General features: G+C 37.4%; 1 protein-coding gene and 1 long non-coding RNA gene across 16 annotated transcripts; both read left to right on the plus strand.

Annotated features, from left to right (window-relative positions):
* Positions 1–2,159: 2,159 nt before the first annotated feature.
* On the plus strand, positions 2,160–16,551 carry MED31 (SOH1 family protein). Of its 14 annotated transcripts, XM_010271519.2 has the most exons (10): positions 2,214–2,259; positions 2,368–2,416; positions 3,375–3,527; positions 4,051–4,160; positions 4,534–4,656; positions 4,870–4,967; positions 13,223–13,319; positions 13,538–13,616; positions 15,233–15,537; positions 16,246–16,551. In XM_010271519.2, exons 5-10 carry the CDS (start codon positions 4,613–4,615, stop codon positions 16,256–16,258), a joined length of 636 nt encoding a protein of 211 aa, XP_010269821.1. In that variant the 5' UTR covers positions 2,214–2,259; positions 2,368–2,416; positions 3,375–3,527; positions 4,051–4,160; positions 4,534–4,612; the 3' UTR covers positions 16,259–16,551. The 14 variants fall into 14 exon arrangements, with proteins under 14 accessions (XP_088746032.1, XP_010269818.1, XP_088746030.1 ...); XM_010271516.2 differs by lacking the exon at positions 3,375–3,527 and having other exon boundaries at positions 2,161–2,259; positions 4,054–4,160; XM_019199299.2 differs by lacking the exon at positions 3,375–3,527 and having other exon boundaries at positions 2,162–2,259.
* A 1,633-nt stretch (positions 16,552–18,184) lies between these two features.
* Positions 18,185–20,800, plus strand: LOC104606372 (uncharacterized). 2 transcript variants are annotated; one of them, XR_016077730.1, is made up of 4 exons: positions 18,185–19,429; positions 19,500–19,805; positions 19,926–20,082; positions 20,168–20,800. It is a non-coding gene; the product is annotated as an uncharacterized LOC104606372 (long non-coding RNA). The 2 variants fall into 2 exon arrangements; XR_736760.3 differs by having other exon boundaries at positions 18,186–19,429; positions 19,506–19,805.
* Positions 20,801–20,954: the final 154 nt, after the last annotated feature.

Genomic DNA, 20,954 nt, shown 5'->3' on the forward strand with positions numbered 1-20,954 from the left:
CCCAAGCCCAACTCGGATGTTGGTCAGGCATTCATTCTTAATTGTGTACAAAGAATCTCTTATTAATCAAATAATGAATTACTTAATTAATTAATGGGTATTAAAAAGTCTATGTCAGGGCCTAACTCGGCCTAGGTTTTGAGCCTAAAACATAAGTCGGGGCCAAGCCCTACACATGCTCGTGCCTAATTAATTAAGTCTTATGTATAAAATGTTACATAAATATAATAATTTATATTAAATATGGTATACAATTAAACTTATTTTATACATTATATAATATAAATGTCACATATATAATACATATTATAATATTTATATATGATATATAGTATAATATAAAATAACATATATAATATGTATACATTATGTACAAACTATATACATATATTTAAATATATGCAGGCTGGGCTTGGCCTAAGATCAAACAAGTTAATGGTTCAACCATTATGGTCAACATTTTTTTTTGACTAGTTGTGGGGTTTAGAATAATGCCATCTATTACTCAAGACCAATTTGGTTAACGTTGCGTGTAGGGATACAAGTTAGTGAATTAACCACCCAATGCTAACCTGAACTTCAATCTTACCCAACTCAATCCAACATTTTCTAGTTAGGATCAGGCTTACTTGGCCAAAGTTGGAGCCCCAGTCATGTATTTCTTTTTGTAGTGGATTTCATGGGAGTTATAATTTCATAGTCGTGCGCCCTTGATATGGCATCCACCACATAACCAAATTTATTTATTTATTTATATTTTTAGATCATTAATTTAGTAAGAACTTATTTATTAAGTTATTTTAACTAGTATTCTACATTTTAATTATTATTTTATTATTTTCATTCTAAAATATGTGTTAATCGTTATTATTAATTAACAATTAATAATAATTATTTGCTATTTAAGTAATTTAATAAAAGATTATAAATAGGGCCATTATATAGTTGGACCTCTAGTCATGTGTTTCTTTTGTATATTTGTTCTTTTAATTATTATTAATTAGCAATCATTAATTATCATTATTATATTCATTAATAATTATTAATCATTAATTATTTTTAAGTTTTTCATCCATTAATTATTAGTTATCCTTATAGCGCTATGGATAATTAAAATTCATAGCTACAAAAAATAATATGGCTAAAGGTTAATTATAATTTATATAGCCACAGATAATTTAAGTCCGTGGCTATAACCATGAATAACTTTTAACCATGACCAAAGTGTTTTTTAACCACGAACAAATTACTCGTAGCTAAAGATAAATTTTCAGTTTCTATTACTTCTAGCACGGATTTAATTAACCGTGTTATAAATATCCATTAGCCACGGATAAAGTGAGATTTAGCTACGGATGAAATGGCCATAGCTAAAAGGTCAATGTTTAGCTACGAGTATTGATTGCCCATGGCAATATCCCATGTTTTAACCACGGATTTTTATGTTCATAGTTACATTGCAGTGGTAATAGACCTATTTTCTTGTAGTGCATGTATTTTCAAAGCATATATATATTCGAATTATCCAATACAAACCCGATACGAATACTTTAATCCTTGAATCAAACCTTTATGTTATGTTTGGCTTGAAGGAAAAGATAGGGAAAGCTAAGGAAACCTATACAAGATTTGTAAAGGTTTCCCTACATTTCCCTTCCTTTCCCTATTTTTCCTTCAAACCAAACATAGCCTTTAGCATCTAAAATTCTTTGATTTTACTATTTTACCCATAGAAAAGGCTATTTCATAATTTTGAATACAATTTAAAGTATCTCATAAAAAATAATTTATCAAATTCAAAATACTATTAAAATAATACAAATAAAAATTATTAGAATAAACAATAATCACTAAAAATAATTATTAATTAATAAATAACACAATAAAAATTATTAATAACTATTTAAAAGTATTAAAATAATTAGCACTTAATAAAAATTACTAATTAATAATTAATAATATTAAAATAATATGAATAAAAATTAATAAAATAAATAATAATTGATATAATTACAAAAAATAATTAATAATTAATAAAAATAATTAATACTTAGGTAGCCTGCCCCACAGAATGCGCCCTAAGGTCCCACAGCACACAGCACATTCCAACCGTGTATTGGGAACATCTACCAAGTACGGGAGATGTTCTCCGTATGTTGAGATCTGCATATGGGACGTTTTTGGGGTGGGCTCTGTGGGGGCAGATTTGAACTCGTTCGAGAAGGAAAGGAGATTTGCCGCAGTAGGTTCTGCTCGCAGGTTCATCATTTCTCGTTTTTCCCATATTTTTCTACGGTTTCTAGGAATTCAACATTTTCTAACATTTTCTGCTTATTTGTTTTTTCTCCATTTTCGTTGTGGTTTCAGTTAACATTCCCACTGGTGAACTCTAACCAGTGTTGAAGCAGCGGCGACGGTGAGTATTTTGGCTTTGTCTCTTTTTTCTCTGTTGTTTCATATAGCATTTGTTATTTAGGGTTTCGACTTGTAATTTATCTTTTTTTTTTCCTCTGTCGTTTCATATAGCATTTGTTATCTGGGGTTTCGATTTGATGCCTCTTTTTTTTTCTCTGTTGTTTCATATAACATTTGTTATCTAGGGCTTCGACTTGTAATCTATCTCTTTTTTTTTTCCTCTGTTGTTTCATATAGCATTTGTTATCTAGGATTTCGACTAGTTGGATAAACAGCCCTAACAAGGAATAAAGCATGGAGAGAAGTAGAAAAACAAATAAAACATGGTAAAGCTAGAATATGAGATGTACAAGCATGGAGGATATTGACATATATTTTGTCTTGGCAAAGGTTGGATTGAATATGAAATGAATTTGTTTTTAACAAGAAGTTTGTCGTCATTAAATAATTTTCCCATCTAACACTCAAATTGAGGAATGCTTCTAGGAAAGCTTCTCTTCATCAAATATCTTGACATTGACTTGAGAAAGGCATCCAACGGCCCACCAAATAGACAAGAAAGAAGAAAAAGAAACATGTATTAACTGAATCTCATATCCCTAGTAAGATTTTGATTCAACATTGATAATTTGAAATTTCAGATTGACAAAGACCCCCTACCAACATGAAATTTCAGTAATGTTAACTTTCCTTCCCTTTTGCTGCATGTATATGAGTAAGGAGTACTGCTATGAAGGCAAAATTTGCGGAGATCTAGTGCACTTTGAAAACTATTCTAATGGTATATTTGGATTAGCTAGAGTGTCATGAATTGTGAACAGGATTGAGGTTGAGGGTTGATTCAATTCTGCAATTTTTTGATTCATGTCATTTGAGATATTGCTTTGGGTTCACTTTTGTTAAGATTAGGGGAGATGTGAACTTCAACGGTTAGCAAGAGTTATTTGTAATTGTTTTAGGGGAGCAGGATTATGTAGCCCACAGGAGATGTGAACTTCAATGGTTAGCAATGAAATGATGGAGGTGATTGTTCCACCTTCCGGATTTTGTTTGATCTTTGCTTTTGTTTGAATGAGAAAGGGACTCTTCGCATGCATGTTCCTGCTTCGTAGGTATCTGTTTAAATCTTCACCTCATTAGGACTTTAATTTCATTTGTTCTGCTTGCCTTATATTGTTCATTATCTGTTACTAACACAGTAGGAAACCCTAATAGCTATATTGTGTGTAAACTTAGTGTTTCCGAACCAAAGGTAGAAAGTTTGTATGGAGATCTAGGTTTAAGGTATTACCTTTTCAAAACATACTGTTTTTTTTTTTTTTTTTAATGAGAGTTTTTATGGAGATCTATCTGGGTTTAAGATACAGACTTAGAGAACAGGGTTTTCTTCAATGAGCTTTGTGATTTTCTTTTTCCTTTTTTTTTTCTTTTTCATTTTGATCATTCAGATTTGAGGTTATTTATTGTATAGGGCTTAGTGCCCTAGATTTTGCTGATGGATTATTGTCTTCTTCTTTTGAATAGATGGTGCAAATTTCTGTTTCTTGTCAAGTTTGTTTTTTCAATTGATATTACGGTTGTTGTGTTCCTTGGAATTTATGTTTTCCTTTTTTGGCTGCATGGGGCTTGTTTCAGTAGAGATTTGAGAGTAGAGACTTCAATAGTGGAGAGAAGGAAGACTATCAAAGAAACCGGTGGTTTTTGAGCTCCGAAGTTGCAGAATTGGTAACTCGGTCAACAATGAGGTAACTTGTCTTCATCATGTTCTTCCAATCACTGTTTTAAACAAGGGCTCCTTTTCCCTTGTCACTGCTTTATCAGTGACCCCGTGGGATGTTTAGCGGGGAAATTTTACCAAAGAGAAAGAAATAATAAGAGATGCAAGCCCAGAAAAAAAGTAATGCGAAAGAGGGCCCAGGATGGGGTACTGAAAAGCAACCAATCCCAAAAACTGAAGCAAAATAATATTAATGATACCCAAATATATTTATGATTTTTACTAGAGAAAAGATTCATTTCCTCGTACATTTGTACATTTGCATGTATTTGTTGCATAATGCCAAATTTCTACTTGTTTCTTTTTGGTTTATCTGCTAATCAAACATTTGTGCTTTGAAGGTTGATTGGATATTAGAGGGACTGGGCTGGTAACCACTGAGTAGTTCTGATACAATTTAATTTTTGGAGTCAAGGAGCAATGGCTTCTGGTAAAGAGAGTGATGATGTCCAAACTCCTTCAATGCAAGTATCCAATTTTCTTGCTCACTCCTGCAGAAAATCTTTCCTAGAAGTTATTTTTTTTAATTGTATAAGTGATTGATATTGCTATCACTCGCTATCACTCTATGCTGATTTTTTTTCCACAATTGACCAAACCTAAGACCAAGCTTGCTCCCCCACCGTTTTATTATCCAAACTCTTGCATAGCATTTTTCTTATTTGTTATTCATGCAGGCCAAAAAATATATACAAGGATCCTGATGATGGGCGACAACGGTTTTTGCTGGAGTTAGAGTTTGTTCAGTGTCTAGCTAATCCAACCTACATCCATTGTATGTTATTTATTGAAAATTTTGGGAGGTCCTATTTGCATTGGCAATTGCTAGTTTGATTTATCTATGAGGCAGGCAATAGATCATGCAATAAAAATGATGGATGATATGATGCTATGCTTCTATTAGAGGGGATTAGGAAACACAAATTGATAAGGTCGAATAACTTATTTTTTATTTGAAATATGACATTTTTGGATAGCCAAGGGACTCATATAAATGTTGTTACTAAAATAAGATTAGAAAAGGTTATGATGTTCTTTTCATTTCTAAGCGGTAGGCAACATTCTATATTAATTTCTAGAAAAAATGGTCCAAGTACAAGGTTTTAAAAGTTACACATTGGTAAAAGTGGTCTGGGAAAGTACAACCTAAAAACCTAAAAACAATTTATCAAAAAACAAAGTACAACCTAAAAACAGGGAGTTCTACATAAAACTGTAAAAGCATACATATAAATAACCATAATCTAGTAGGTGAGGCCCTCAAATAAATCATCCCCAAGTTTTCCTTTCTAACAAGATAATCATCTCTGGAATTGGTTGATTTCTGAATCCAATTTGAATGAGGGGTTCAAACTAAACATCAAAGTGTTTATCTATCAAATTTGAGAACCAAGCTTCCTAGGGATATGCTTTTTGAATTATTCTTTATTTTTTGAAGAACTACTACGTTTTTTTTTTTTTATCAATAACACCAGCTTCATTAAATTAAAAGAAAAGAGGGAATATGGATACAAAAGGGGAGATAAAATATCTTAGCTCCCCAAAAACAGAAAACAAAGGGAACTGTTTTTTTTTTCATTGTTAAAGTTCCACAAACCACTATCCTCTGTCTTCAACCAACTAACCACCACCTTCGAATCGCCTTCGAGGATCAAACTACTGATATTTAATTCCTTTGCTCTTTGAATTCCTTCAAGCGCTGCAAGGATCTCAACCCTAAGAGAGTCACCTTCTCCAATAGGGCCAAAGAATAAAGCAATAACAATCCCTTCCTCATTTCTGAAGACTCCTCCAATCCCAGAGGGCCCTGGATTCCTTACACTGTTGCCATCAAAATTCAGCTTTATAAAGCTCGAGGGGGGAGGGGACCAAAACGGACAAAGGGTCCTCTTGCATCTAGCAATGGAAGCAATCTATCTCTTTCCAGTTTCTTAGCAAGTCATCCATAGGAAAATCTGAAAACAACTCCAAAGATTTTAGCCAGTGGACAACCCTTAGAAGGATTTGATCTAACAATTCTTCCAATGTTCTTTCCTTGTCGGAAAAAATGCGTGAGTTTCTTTCTTCCCACAATGACCAGCATACCACTGCCCTATTACACTTCCACATAGTCTTCCCTCACTTCCTAGGCCAACTGAAAAAAGGAGAAAACAAACCTTGGATAGTCTCCGGAGGATACCAAAAACACCCAAAACGGGAGAAAACCCACTCTCAAACAGTTTTAGCAGCCTTACAAGAGACCATGAGGTGGTAGCCAGATTCCCCATCAGCTTTACAAAGAGCACATCTATTAGGAAGTAGACAATAGTTGGGTCTCTTTCTCTGAAGTAAGTCTAAAGTGTTGATTCTTTCCAGGAAAATTTTCCAACAAAAAAAACCCACCCGAGGAGGAATAGGCCTGCTCCAAATTTTCTTAACTGGAAAGGACAACCCAAAGGGGATAGGAGGCTGAGTTAAGGTTTCAAAGAATGAAGCACAAGAAAAGGTAGGGGTCTAAAATCTGGTGTCTTTCTTAGCAGGGTTTAGGAAGACAATCTCAAGGGAGGCTAGCAAAGTTACCAAGCTATCCATGTCTGTATCCCTAATTGCCCTACGCAGGCCAAGGTTCCATCCAAAGCCAGAAGTGGAGGCTGAAGGGACCAAGAAAGAAGATATAGGTTCATTTTTCAAGTCTGATAGAGCATACAAGGAAGGAAACTGGTCCTTTAGAGGAGAATCCCCGACCCAAAGTTGTTCCCAGAATTTTATTTGGTTACCAGAGTTTAGACCATACTTGATCTAAGGGGAGAAAACTGGAAGCAGATTGTGAATGGATTTCCAAGGAGAAGTAGTTGAAGCCCTTGCCAAGATTCCAGGATCCTAGCCATCGTCTTCCAGCCCATGAATGCTAGCCACAATCTTAGTCCACAATTTATCCCTTTCCAATGAAAACCTCCACAACCACTTCCCCAGTAGAGCCATATTCCTTTTCTTGAAATTACCAATCCCAAGACCTTCTAGTTTTTTACACCAAGTGACCACCTCCCAACTCACCCTATGATCTCTCTTCTCCTCTCCAGGCTCCCACAGAAAGTTCCTTATTAATTTTTCCAAAAGATTGGAAACCTTTGAGGGGATCTTAAACATTGGCAAATAGTAGACAGGTAGGTTAGCTAGGGTAGACCTAATGAGAGTGACTCCCCCACCTAAAGAATGATAATTTCTCTTCTAGGCCGCCAACCTCTTTTCAAATCTCTCCACTACCGGAGCCCAAAAGCTAACACTCTTAGGATTATCTCCTAAAGGGTGGCCCAAGTATGTCAGGGGCCAATCCGAAATTGCACAACCTAGCTCACCTGCAAATTCCCTTAGGTCCCTTCCGCCACACAACTCTTATCAAAGTTTACCTTGAGGTTAGATATCTGCTCAAAGAGTTGTATTGTCAACTTTAGATTCCGGATCCAATTGAAGTTCCCTCCTTCACAGAATAGGATAGTATCATCTGCAAACTGTAGAAGTGGAATAGGCTGGAGTTTGGAAGATTAGAAGAGAGAAAACAAGTTCTGGTGGAGCAAATCGAGGATTTGGACCTGAAGGAAGAGAGAGGTTCCTTTTGAGAGGAAGAAAGGAAGTTGAGATGGGTTTTGAGGAGGCAAATGGAGGACATCTTGGTTAAGGAGGAAATCAGTTGGAGGCAAAAATCCAGGTGTAAGTGGCTAAAGGAGGGAGACAGAAACACAAGGTTTTTCCATTCAGTGGCAAATGGGAGGAGAAAGAAGAATTTCATCTCTAATTTGGAAGTTGATGGAGCAGTGTTCTCCGACCCGGCAGAAATTGCAGAGGCTCTAGTAAACCACTTCAAATCTATTTTTAGAAGGCCTATGAATGGGAGATTGTGGTTGGAGGGATTGGATAGGCCGACTCTAAGTGCAGAGAAGAGAGAGTGGTTAGAAAAAAGTTTTTATATGGAGGAGGTAAAGGAAGCAGTATTCTCAATGGATAGGACAAAAGCTTTGGGTCCAGATGGGTTCACAATGGCCTTTTACCAGGACTGTTGGGATATTTTGGAGAATGATCTTAGATCAGTATTTGAGGAGTTCCACAGGAGGGGTGTAATAAATCCAGGCTTGAATTCAACTTTCATTGCTTTAGTCCCAAAGAAGAAAGATGCTTCTCAACCAAAGGATTTTAGACCTATTAGTCTGGTGACTAGCTTGTTCAAAATCATTGTAAAGGTGCTGTCTCTCAGGATAAAGAAGGTGCTCCCTCTATTATTGCACCCAACCAAGGTGCTTTTGTGGAGGGAAGATAGATCACCGATCAGATTCTCATTGCAAATGAGAGCTTGGAGAGCTTTAGGAAGTCAAAGAAGAAGGGAGTGGTTTGCAAATTGGATTTGGAGAAGGCTTATGACTTGGTTGATTGGTCTTTCTTGATGGAGGTGTTGAGGAGTTTTGGTTTTGGAGACAGGTGGTGTAAGTGGATTTGGGGCTGTGTTAGGACTTGTCATTATTCTATCCTGGTGAATGGGACTGTGGTTGACTTATTTCCTGCGTTGAGAGGTCTAAGACAAGGAGATCCTCTTTCCCCATTTCTTTTCACCCTGGTTGTTGATGTGCTTGGGAGATTGATCCATAGAGCAGACTCAAGGAATTTGGTAAGAGGGTGGAGAGTAGGAAGGGAGGAGGTTCCCTTATCACTTTTTGAAGAACTACTACTACTACTACTACTACTACTACTTGTCTAATCAACACTTCTGCTCTCAAGGAGATTCCCTGAGAGCAGAAGTGTTAGCAGTAGTTTTCAAAAAGTGATAAGGGAACCTCCTCCCTTCCTACAGAAGTGTTAGCAGTAGTGGAAGGCATTCAAAAGGCAAAGCTAATGAACATTCAAAAGCTATTTGTGGAAGGAGACTCCAAACTGGTGATTAGCTGGTTACAAGATGGGGGGGGGGTCAAAAGCTGTGGCTTTTCAACAATGAAAGGAAGAAGACCAGGTGGCCAACCAGAGATATGGAAATAATTGTTGGGTGGGTTAAGAGATCTACTATTTCTGTAGAAGATGCCTTAGCTAAACAAGGGGTGGAGAGTGATTCATTATTTGGGGCATAACTGTATGGGATCTAATTGCATGGGGGAGAGATAAGAGGTTTTATCTCTCACAGTCTGACTGTATTTATTGCATTGTACCATCCTTCTTTCATAATTAATAAAATGTCTAGTTATTGATAAAAAAAGAGGCAAGTTATGTCCCTGTATCTCCTGAGGTTGCTTTGGTTGAGAATAGGGGTGAGTGTGAAGGGAGTGGTGGCAAGGGGGAAAGGTTCTAACAACAGGTGGGAAGGAGGTTAAGAGAGAGGAGGGGGAGTTGGGGAGGGGGAAAGCAATGCAGGGCAGGGGTGGGAGAAAAGGGGGCTAAGAAGGGAGGAAGGAGTTCATTGTTGATTGGAGAAAGAGTGGGTGAGAGGAGAGTGGATATGTGATATATCTGGAGCTCACATATCCCACTTAGAGTTTCCTTCTTTGTTTGGGAAGCCTGCTTAACGAAAATAAACACTTGTGACCTGATCCTGAAAAATCTTAGAGGCAGATTATGTTTCTCCCCCCATGTATGTCCTCTTTGCCTTGGCGATGGAGAGACCGCTGATCACATCCTTCTCCACTGTCCTGTCACAAGGAAGGTTTGGTGTTTCTTCCTAAACTTAGTTGGCTACATCTGGGTAGGGAAGGTGGTGGACCTCCTGTGGCAATGGAAAGGCAAAGGTTTAGGAAAAAGAGGAAGGTTATACTGGAGTACGGTGACCCATGCAGTCCTATGGGGTATATGGGTAGAAAGGAACAACGGAACTTTTGAAAACAAAACCAGAAATGTTAAAGGCCTAACTTCTTACATAACTTTCCCCTGCAATCTTTGGGTGGTTAACTCTGAAGTTTTCAAAGGCCTTTCCTTAAATGACCTTCAGATCAACCTTCCAGCTATCCTGCAGTCCTCTCCAAGATCTGAGTCGATCATGAGAAACCTTGTTAGAGAAGATGGTGTGATGACCTTAAACTTTGACGGCAGTGCCCAAGGCTCTACTGGTCAAGTAGGAATTGGAGGTGTAATCCATGGGGAGAGGGGGATTTGCCTGGGTATATAGTGGTCCGATTGGGAGGGCTGTGCTACAAAGGCAGAGGTATTGTCTGCACTTAACAGGAATTCGGTTTGCCAAACAGCTAGGATTATTCTCTTTAACTATCAAAGGGGACTCTGCAAATACTATAGCCTGGCTAAGGGAGAAGGAGGGCCTTGAAGACTTGCACATCTGCTAGCTGAAGATCTTGGAGTCTATGAATGTGAATCTGGTCTGGATTCCTAGGGAGCAAAACACTGTTGCTGATAGCCTTGCAAAAGCAGGGGTTTTCAGAGGAAGCTTGTTTAGTGACATCTGTTTACCTCTGTAATTCTGCTTTAGCTGCTTTAGTTTTCAGTACATCCACTCATGTACTTCTTCCTGTTTTATCATCATTAAAAGTGGGGTGAGGCCTGAGATGAAGGGGAGAATTAGGAGGAAGCCTTTGAAGGGGAAGTCTGAAGGAAAAGAAAAAAGAAAGGGGGGGGTGAGAATTTTGTCATGGAATGTTCAGGGCTTGAGGGAAGACCAGGGGAGGGTGGTGGGGAGAAATCTTATCAGAAAGTTCAAGCTAGATGTGGTATGTCTTCAAGAAACAAAGCAGGAGAGTTTCGATGTGAGGGACAAGTCTGAAATTTGGGGTTCAAGTTGCGGGGATTTTCTGGAGCTTAATGGAGTTAGTCTCAATAGGGGGATTAGTGACAATTTGGGACTCTAGTGTGCATTTGAAAGTGGGATAGGTGGGGGAATTCTTAGTTTTTACTTGTTTTAAGGCTGTAGGGGGTGTGGTGCTGGGGCACCACTCATGTTTATGGATCAAACGATGAAAGGAAGGAAGATTTCTGGGAGGAGCTGGAGGAGGTCATTTTGGACCATATGGAGAGAAATAAATAGAAGGGTGTTTGAAGTTAAACAGTGGGAGACGGAGAAGATTCTGGCATCTTTGGAAGGCTGTCATTGATTGGGTGCACATCTTACTTAAATTTGCATGAATGAATCCCTCAGATTTGGGGTCTAATTTCTGAGATGCTATTGAAATTCAGGAATGTATTCTTGAGAGTTTTCTGTAATTTTTTTGGTGCCCTCTCAAAATTAGATTGTTTGTAATGATCCTTTTTTAATGAAAATTTCTTGTTATTATAGAAAAAATAGTCCAAATTCGACTATCCCTTTTTGAAGGATCCAAGAGCACCCCTTCAAGACCTTGAAGAAAATTCATAACAAATCTGACTAGCCCAAGTCCCAATAAAAAATTTAGCCCTTGAGTTAGAAGGGGCCAAGAAAGAAGAAATAGGCTCATCCCTATGGTTGGTTGGGCATAAAGGGAGGGGAATTTTGCCTTTAGGGTTGAGTTGTCCAACCAAACATGTTCTCAAAATTTGACAATATTTCCCAGAACAAGGATTATACCTAATGGATGGCAAGAACGAAGGCAGGATGGCATGAATGGATTTTCAGGGAGAAGCTCTTGTAGCTCTAGCCAGAAGTCTAGTATCCTAATTGTCAGCCACAAGCCCATGGATGCTAATGATCACCTTTGTCCATAGTTTATCTTTGTCAATTGGCAATCTCCACAACCACTTCCCCAACAAAGCAATATTCCTTTCCTGAATATTCCCAAGACCTAAGCCACCAAACTTATTGCTTCTACAAACCACTTTCTAGCTTACTCTGTAAACCTTCTTCTCCTCCCTGGCCCCCATATAAAGTTCCTCATCATCTTTTCTAGCCTTCTACTCAAATCCTAAACACTGACAGAAAATAAACAAGCAAATTGGCTAGTGTAGACCTAATTGGGGTGATCTTTCCTCCCAAAGGTAAGTGACTACTCTTCTAATATGCCAGTGTCTTTGTGAATCTTTCAATCATAGGTTCCAAAGTTTACTACCTCTTGGTTTATCCCCCAAAGGTAACACCAAATAAGGCATAGGCCATTGAGAAATCAGTCAACCACACAACCCAAAATTTTTGCTCCCTATGAGATCTCCCTTTCTTCTATATTTAACCCCACAACACAACTATTATCAAAATTGATTTTCAGATTAGACATTTGCTTAAAATCTTGAACAATCATCTTTAGGTTTTTCAACCATCTAACAGTACCTCCTTCACAAAGAAAGAATTGTATCATCAACAAATTGTAGGTGAGTGGTTGGCACCTCATCTTTGCCTACTCTCCACCCATTATTAAATTTCCAGAATCAGCCCTAGAGATTAATCTTCCGAGGTGAAGAGAAAAGGGGAGAGAGAGAGATCCCTTTGTCTTAGGCCTTTGAGGGTTGGAAAATGATCCACCATAGTTTGATTCACCAAAGTTGAGTAATGGCAAGTCCTGACAACCCAGAATCCATTTGCACCATCTTTCATGTGAAAGCCAAAAATTTTCATTACCTCCAATAGAAAACCCCAATCATACCATATCATAAGCCTTTTCAAGGTCCAACTTACAAACAAAGCCTTTCCCTTCCAACCCCTTTCATCTCCTCAACACTTTCATTTGCGATTAAAATCTGGTCAATGACTTGCCTATCCTTTACAAATGCCCCTTGAGACTGAGATTATGGAAGGGAGGACAAACTAAGCAATCTTTCTGTTTCTTTTTTTTTTCTCCTCTCTTTTAGTTAAGTTCTTTTTTATTTATAAAAAGGAAATGTCTTGGTATGATTTTTAATTCCCCTAACTTATAATAAAAAATATACAATTATTGTATCTTGTAAATTGTGCTTATTATAGAAAGCCACCTTTACCAGTTGAATTTTTTTTAATTATTTGTTTCTGTTATACATTGCCAATATCTTAATTTTGTTACTTGGTTCTATGTGAACTGTTAAGTGAGTTTTGGTTCTCAAGGATTTAAAATTTTGCATTAGTACCTCCTTAATTTGCTTTCATTGGTTTTTGTTTGAGCTTTATTTGTTTATTTATTGTCTCTAATGCAGATTTGGCTCAGAACCGTTATTTTGAAGATGAAGCTTTCATAGGCTATTTGAAGTACCTTCAATACTGGCAGCGGCCAGAATATGTAAAGTTTATAATGTGAGTTATTTTTGAAAATTAATTCAAATTCTTACTTCACTTCCTCAGATTAAAAACAAATTATTTTTGTTCTTATGAAGTTCAACATTTTTTGATTGATTTGAGGTCCTAGTAGTCTAATAGTTATTGTTCTTTGCTCATTATCACTTCCTATATTATCCATTTAGGTTAGGATTTCCTATTTAAATCTTGATACATTTTTGCTTCAATGGTTTCAGGTATCCACATTGCCTGTTCTTTCTTGAACTTCTGCAGAATTCAAACTTCCGCAATGCAATGGCCCATCCAGGCAGCAAGGTTTTACTAGGTTTCTCATCTAATTGGAAGAGTGCCCTATTTATTTACTTGTTAATTTTTCTAGAACCTGTTCAAAAGGAATAGATTGTATGGCGTTACTCACATGCAGGGAAATTTTGGGCAATCTGAAATGTGAAAGTTTCAAACAAGAATTTACAATAGTGTAAATTCTCTTTTTGGTTTGATTTGATATTAGGAAAAACATGATCTATCAAAAAAAGATTTTAGGAAAAACATGGGTTTCTCTGTTTAATTTTATGAATGATATAATACACATCACCACCCTTTCCAGGCCTAAGTTACTGCACAAAGGAAATGACCTTGTACAACAAGGTTGATATGTTTGTATATGTCAAGTGAAATTTAATAGACTAGCATCGAAATAACAATCATTATAGTTTCCTCCAACCATCAAAATTTATAAAGCAGATAAATATTGCATTGCAAGGTGCAATCTTAACACTACCAAGACCAAAAGGTTGGGTTTCCTCTCATTTATGATTATTTTAGATGGGAAATTTTGTTGGTCTGCTTGATTGACAGATCCCAATCTATGGTAAATTCCATGCTTGTATGCTTAACAGGGGAAAACAAATCAAAACCCAAAATAAATGCTTTTTTTTTTTTTTTTTTAAACTGGTGACAAAAAATTATCAGAAAATGGAAGCGCCAAAACCAAAGAAACGTATTGGTATAGCCACAAACCAGCCTTAAGGTATAAAGATTGGAGACAAAACAAAACTAGAAACTATAGCAAAATAGCTCCTCTAACACTTGAGCCACTTTGTACTTGGGAATCTAATAGCTTCTTGTTGGTTAGCATTGACATCTGTTAAAAAGAAAGGAAATGCTGATTTTTGATGACTATGGAAGGTGGGCTTTAATGACTAATAAGGTCAGAAATTGGTAATGTGTGCATCCATCAATATCTGTCGGTAGGTTCTGATTGCTACCTCTTGTGCTCTTGTTGTGGATGATAGTAGTTACTATCTTTGTAAATTCTTCCTTGCGATTGTTACCATTACTACCACGAAATGACAGGTTAGTTTTCCTAATTATAGAATTCTTTGTTTCCATAAGCTTGGATGTCATTAACAATAAAAATAATGATTATGATTGTCCTATTTAGAGGAGACCCATTTTCAGATCTTAGTAGTGCCAGATTTGCTGTTTTCTCATGAGTAATGGTTTTTGTATTCAGTCTTGTTCACTTTCTTTTCATTTTTGAACATAATTCATTTTCCATTACTGGTAATTGAAAGAATCAAAGAATGATAAATTAAATTCTTCAGCCATGAAGTTTGCATGTTCTAAAATTCTGATGAATCAAGAAATTTGGTATTTGGGATCTTCAGATATAGTAAGAAACATACAAATCTGAGCCTATGCTTACATGAATATAGTGTCAGATATGGAATTTGTACTAAAAATTGAAATATCAGACAAGATACAGCATCCTTGTACACGTATCAAGGTATCATATGTTTGAGCAGAAAGGAATTTAAAAATTGTATTCATAGCAAATACATGCATATATATTTTACTTGTATGTAATCATGGGAAAAATGTCCATGTGGCCAAAGTTCTGAATATAATTCTTTTTTGTTGGAATTTAGGAGATAGCACATAGGCAACAATTCTTTTTCTGGAAGAACTACAGGAACAACCGGTTGAAGCACATTTTACCGCGGCCTCTTCCTGAACCTGTTGCTGCACCTCCAGCACCAATTCCACCTCCAGCACCTCTGCCAGCTACAAATGTTCCTGTTGCTGCTTCGCCTGCCCCTGTCCTTGTCCCAGTCCCTGCTCCTGCTGCACCTCCTGCTTCTGCCCTTTCTCCTATGCCATATGGCTTGCCACCTGGTCCTACTCTCTCAAAAAACGACCCCCGAAACAGTGGGATTGACCGAAGAAAGAGAAAGTACATTCTTTATCCTTACCAGTTCTTGATTAAATAAGTGAATGTCTTTTATTAGAAATTATACTTTTTTCATTTCTTATCAAATATGGATGCATGTACACACACACACACTTTTCCATTGCAATTTTCTTTTGATGGATTAGAATAATTATTTTAAGTGAAGAGTATGTGAGAGTATACAGGAAAAAATAACACAGTCCGTCTACATTGGAAGGCCAATCTGGCTATTCAAAGAGTTATTGGTATCTTTTAGGATCTTTGGGTATGCTCTAAACAAGAAATTCAAGCCATAGGCAAGGCACCTAATTTCCTTGATTAATGGGACCACTGCCAAGAGTTTGAAGTCTCATCCTTAACCTTCTTTAACGGCGAGGATTTTTGGCCTTAAGGGTTTGGCACATTTCCATCTTGAAGAATTGAGGTGGTTACGGAAATGACATTAGGATACTTAAGAACTGAGCAAAAGTTAATTTGTGAAGAAGGGAAAATGCCCTTAGCAATTTGTTAGTTTAATCCTTATTCTGAAGTGTATCTTATCAATGATGGTAATTTAAAAACAAAAAAGGTAAAGGCATTTCTTTCCTGCAACTGAAATAATTTTTTTTTCTAATTTGTTCAATTTTCCCTTTAACCGAAAAAATCAATAATTTTCCCCTATAAATGGCCATGGGAAATGAAGCAATCTGATGCAAACCTTGGTGATTACAGGAAAGAAGGTTAATTCCCTACTTAAGGTACTTGTAATATGTGAGAACGTGGTCTCTGAAGTTGATTGGGAATTTTACAGCAGTTCATGTAAAGGTGATGAAACGAAGTTTTGAAAGTGAACGCCCACTATTCATGGAATTAAGATGTTGAAGGCTGCTCAATGCGCAACACTCAAGATTTCAGATTCTACGGCACTCTTTTGGTTTAGCTTCAATTAATTATCATGTATCTAGACAATTGCTTTGAATGTGTTCTTGGCCTCAAAAGATGCTTCTCTTGTTTATTTAACCTTCATATTCATACTTAGTGATGGTTACCATATTTCTGCAAGGCCTTGCAATTTGCAAGTGGTTAAGGTGAGAAAAAGGGTATTCCATTTTGTACCAGACATACATTAGGGAGTTGGATCATTTGCAGGGGAAACTGAAACGATGGTTTCATGGTTTGTATAAGAAAAAAGATGATCTCCAATACTTGTATATGGAAAAAATTCCAAGTGGGTTCCATGGTTGTAGTGCCGTAGTAGTCTGCCACCCCCGCTATTGTTCCAAAAAAAAAAAAAATCTTGGAGAGTTCATATTTTTCTAGATTTTAAAATTTCCCGATTTTCCTTGATTTCTGGGTTCAAATGGTAGAGCAGTTTGTTAAATTTTGTTCTCATTTTTAATAGTGTAGACGTTAGAAGTGGTCTAGTTCCAAGTCTTGAAAGACAGGTCACTATTGTCTTGACTCCAAATTCTTGGTCCAGGTATTGAGTTTCTTGTCTTTTTTATATTCTTGTAGTAGGAAAAAATGGTTAAAGAGCGCTGGCCATCTGCATTGGTTTTTCAATATTGAAGGCTCTAGTTGCATGCACACAACATTGGCCATTTCTGGAATAGATTTGTGGTGATAGGGGTGTTTCACACGGTTCTGATGGTGCTTCGGTAAAGAGGATGCTGAATTAGGTTCTATGGTGGGTGTAGGAAGGGGTTAATGGTGAAGGACGGATTTAATCTGTCTAAGGATGTTTACAGCAAAAGGAGCTGAATGCCTGAACATGCGCTGCTGTGCAAGGAACTTGCAATTTCAACAATTTAGCCAGGGATCAGATGTAAAAGGAGATTGATACTGCTCTTAACTCTTGAGAGAGTTCAAGCGTTCAACAGGGAAAGAAAGAGTCATGGTTTTCAAGACCGCACCGGACTGGATGTTGGACCGGAAAAACCGGGAACCGGTCACCTGACCGGTTCTGTTTTCCCCCAAAACTGCTTTTTTCCCTAAAACCGTTGATTTTGGTCAGCAAACCATTGAACCGGCCGGTTAATAGTTCAAACTGTTCGAACGGTTTTGGCTGTTTTCTATTTTTTTTTTGTCAGAATGGGCCGACTATTCGGATCAAATGGTTGGACCATTTGAACCGGTAACCGTACCTAGACCGATTTAATCACCGGTTCGGTTTTAAAAACCATGGAAAGAATAAAAAGGAAGAATGCCCACACGGTCACACCACACCACACCACACTACAGTTGTATTTGTTAATGTGTAAATTGTGTATTAATTCCATTGCATTTGCATCTATAAAACCTTAATATTTTATATTATTTCATATATATCAATTTGACATGGCCAACCCACCAGCACATACCCCATAGGTCTCGAGACAAGCAAATGATTATGGCGTCAACAAAAAGATATGGTGGTAAGTCTTGTAAATTGTGTATGAATTTTTATATAATTTCCTTTCATGGATGAATCGGACCACGCTTAATAACCCGAATACAGTTGTATCAATTGGACCAGGCAACCCAACTACCACTCACGAAGGCGCCGTGACGTTACTCTTGTAGTCCTGTACAACAACAAGACTTACCACCATATCTTTTTGTTGACGCCATAATCATTTGCTTGTCTCGAGACCTATGGGGTATGTGCTGGTGGGTTGGCCATGTCAAATTGATATATATGAAATACCCATGACCCAACTTACCAAACACCCATGAGTCATGACATACCTTGCTACGGTGCTACCTTATATTGTATGGTCCCGTTTGATTCATGGGAATAGAGGTCTGGAATCAGTATCAGAATGGGTCATTCTGTTTGGTTGGGTGGAATTGGAATCTCATTTTCATTCTTGGTGAAATGACATTTTGCCATTTGAGGGAATGACCATTCCCCCCTCTTCTCTAGAGAATGAAATCCCATTCTAGATGATTTCAATTCCCATTTTAATTCTCACCAAACAGACTATGAGAATAGAGTCAATAGAGAATTCCAATTCCGATTTCAAAGAATTTCAATTCTAATTCCAATTCTGATAAGCAAACGGACCATAATCTATTTGACATTAATCCACTGAGAAATTCTCATTCATTTGAGCGGCCCATGTTCATGATTCTTAAGCTTTGCGACTTGAAATTATAGAATGAACTTGTCACCTTCTCTTATGGCTATCAGACTTGTTTTCAAGAATCTAAGGAAACTCTCCTTTTGAGGTGGATTGCTTACTGTCTGTCTCTAGGTTCAAGCAAAGAAAAGAAAGGAATGTTAGATACTTGATACATCATACATGAAACCTTGCTTGAAAGGCAATTAGACTTGGCCTCCAAAAGGGAGAGGAGTGAAGAAGAGCATCCCAGTTGAGGTGGACTGCTCACTGTTACTAGCTCTCCCTCAATCCCTTTTAACACTGTCGGTGTCACCTTCTGGTTTCTGCATTCTGTCGCTGCTCCTCCAAGCTAGTGGGATTAGTTGGGGTGTAAACGTAAGTAGTGCTGTGGTGGTGGTGGTGATGTGAGCTTTTCCATGGAGTTTGTTTCACAGTTCTTTGTGGCTGTTCACTGAACCACCATGTGTCAAATCAATTCATCCATATGCAAGCATTTGTACGTGTTGGGTAATCTCTGGCTGTAAACTGCTGTAACCTGTAAGAGTGCCTCAATGATTTCAGTCGGGAGGAAATCGGATTCACAGCCTGTTCACGGTTGTCTTGTCTAGCCTCAGAACAGTTAACAGATGACGTTTTTTATTTGTCTGATTGGTTTGCCTATTGTTTAAACAATCAAATGGGTTTTATTAGTTTTGATTCAAACAAAGAATTTGCTTTGGATTTTCTTGTCTGGCCTGCAAGTAAAAACGCATCCACAACAATCTTGCTTCCTTGTCTTCTCCTCTGTTTCTCTTGAAGCCATGCCAACGACGGTAAATAGTAACCTCTTTCCCTTTTCTTTTATTACACCAACATGGATGAATTGTTATTGGTTTGGAATAGTTGCAGTTTGTGTGCTTCGGAGAGAAGGTGGTGTTGGTGATTGTGTATGTGGAGAAGCCAACGAGGAGGAAAGCTACAGCTTCAGCTTCAGCTTCGTTAAGCCATAACCATCAACTTCATCACTCCATCAAACAAGGATTCACATGTGGTAAGAGTGCTTCTCCCGCTGGTAGAGGATACAACAGAAGAGCCGAGCTTCTTCATTACTCCCGGTGCCTCAGGGAGTCTGCACCACCAGTCTCATCTACACCTGTCCATCCCCCCAGACAACAAGCCTCCAAGAACCAGCAACGTCTGAAAGCCAAGGTAACACGGAATAATTAGTTGATGATTACTACAAGCCATCGGTCCTTTTTTTTTTTTTTTTTATTTTATCTCTTCAAAATCTCAAAGCTATCTATACCATAACAAGCTTTACTTTGATAGATTAAAAGCAAATACTTTAGTGCTCCGGCTTGCCTGTGCTTTTGGAAGATCTTGATTCAACGAAATCTTGAAGAAAACAACAACAAAAAAAAAGACTAAGGAACTTATTGGATCCACTACCACTAAGATAAAGGATGCTTTATCCAAAAGCCTAAAGGTAAGTTTCAATTAAACCACGCTTCGAGGTATCTCATCTCCTTGTTGTGCTTATACATGGATTATTAATTCAACAACCTGTTCAGGTGAAAAAGAAGATGGCGTTTGTTTTCAAACTTGTTTCCAGAATTCAGAAGCATTATTACCGGCGGTCTGTAACTGAAAGGCCAATTCTATTCCAAATTCAATTTGATGTATGAAGACTTATTGATGTATGAAGACATCTATCTGAGAAGAAAAAAAGAGCTTTCAGACTGTGCTTTGTGCCTTTTGACAACAAGGTCGGTTCCCAACTGCCCACTATTATTTAATTGGAATCGGCCAGAAAGAAATTGGAGGTGGCAGGAGGCAGGAGGCAGGAGGCAGGAGGCAGGAGGCATAGCCATCTCAAAACTAATTAAATAGATGTTAATATGATTGATGAGCACACTATCACCAAGTGATGATGGTTCAGTTGATAGGATGTCAGGGCCTGAGGATGGGCTACCCTAGCTTGGTTAGTCCTTGAAATTCATGACTTGGAAGGCTGGGCATTTGGGCTATAGAATTGGCTCTCCCAACACCTGCAATTTGAGGAGTAACCGTGCTTGTGCCAGATGCAAGAGCAATACCATTATGAATCAAATTATGGTGCATTAACGAATATTTGCAATTTATCAAGTCAATATGTCAATAAATCACATTAATCTTATCATATAGTATGTTTACTTTTCATTAAAGATGTCAATTGTATTGTTGATTCCCGTTTTTATTTTTGCTTCATGCTGCAATTCTTACACCCTAGGCTCAATTTGAAAAGGGTATTAATGTAAATGTATTCAGTACAAAACCTTGTATACGATATTTTAGAACCTTATATTTTCTTCACATGCA

The sequence above is a fragment of the Nelumbo nucifera genome, chromosome 6 (genome assembly GCF_055504915.1).
Source record: "Nelumbo nucifera cultivar China Antique chromosome 6, China Antique-T2T, whole genome shotgun sequence".
Classification (NCBI taxonomy): Eukaryota; Viridiplantae; Streptophyta; class Magnoliopsida; order Proteales; family Nelumbonaceae; genus Nelumbo; species Nelumbo nucifera.

What these genes read in the sequence shown, in the direction of transcription:
- MED31 (XM_010271516.2), top strand. Translation starts at nt 4,613, where the DNA reads ATGGCTTCTGGTAAAGAGAGTGATGATGTCCAAACTCCTTCAAT. An exon ending in GATGTCCAAACTCCTTCAAT is followed by an intron (nt 4,657 to 4,869) that starts GCAAGTATCCAA and finishes TTATTCATGCAG; the next exon opens with GCCAAAAAATATATACAAGG. An exon ending in GAATATGTAAAGTTTATAAT is followed by an intron (nt 13,320 to 13,537) that starts GTGAGTTATTTT and finishes CAATGGTTTCAG; the next exon opens with GTATCCACATTGCCTGTTCT.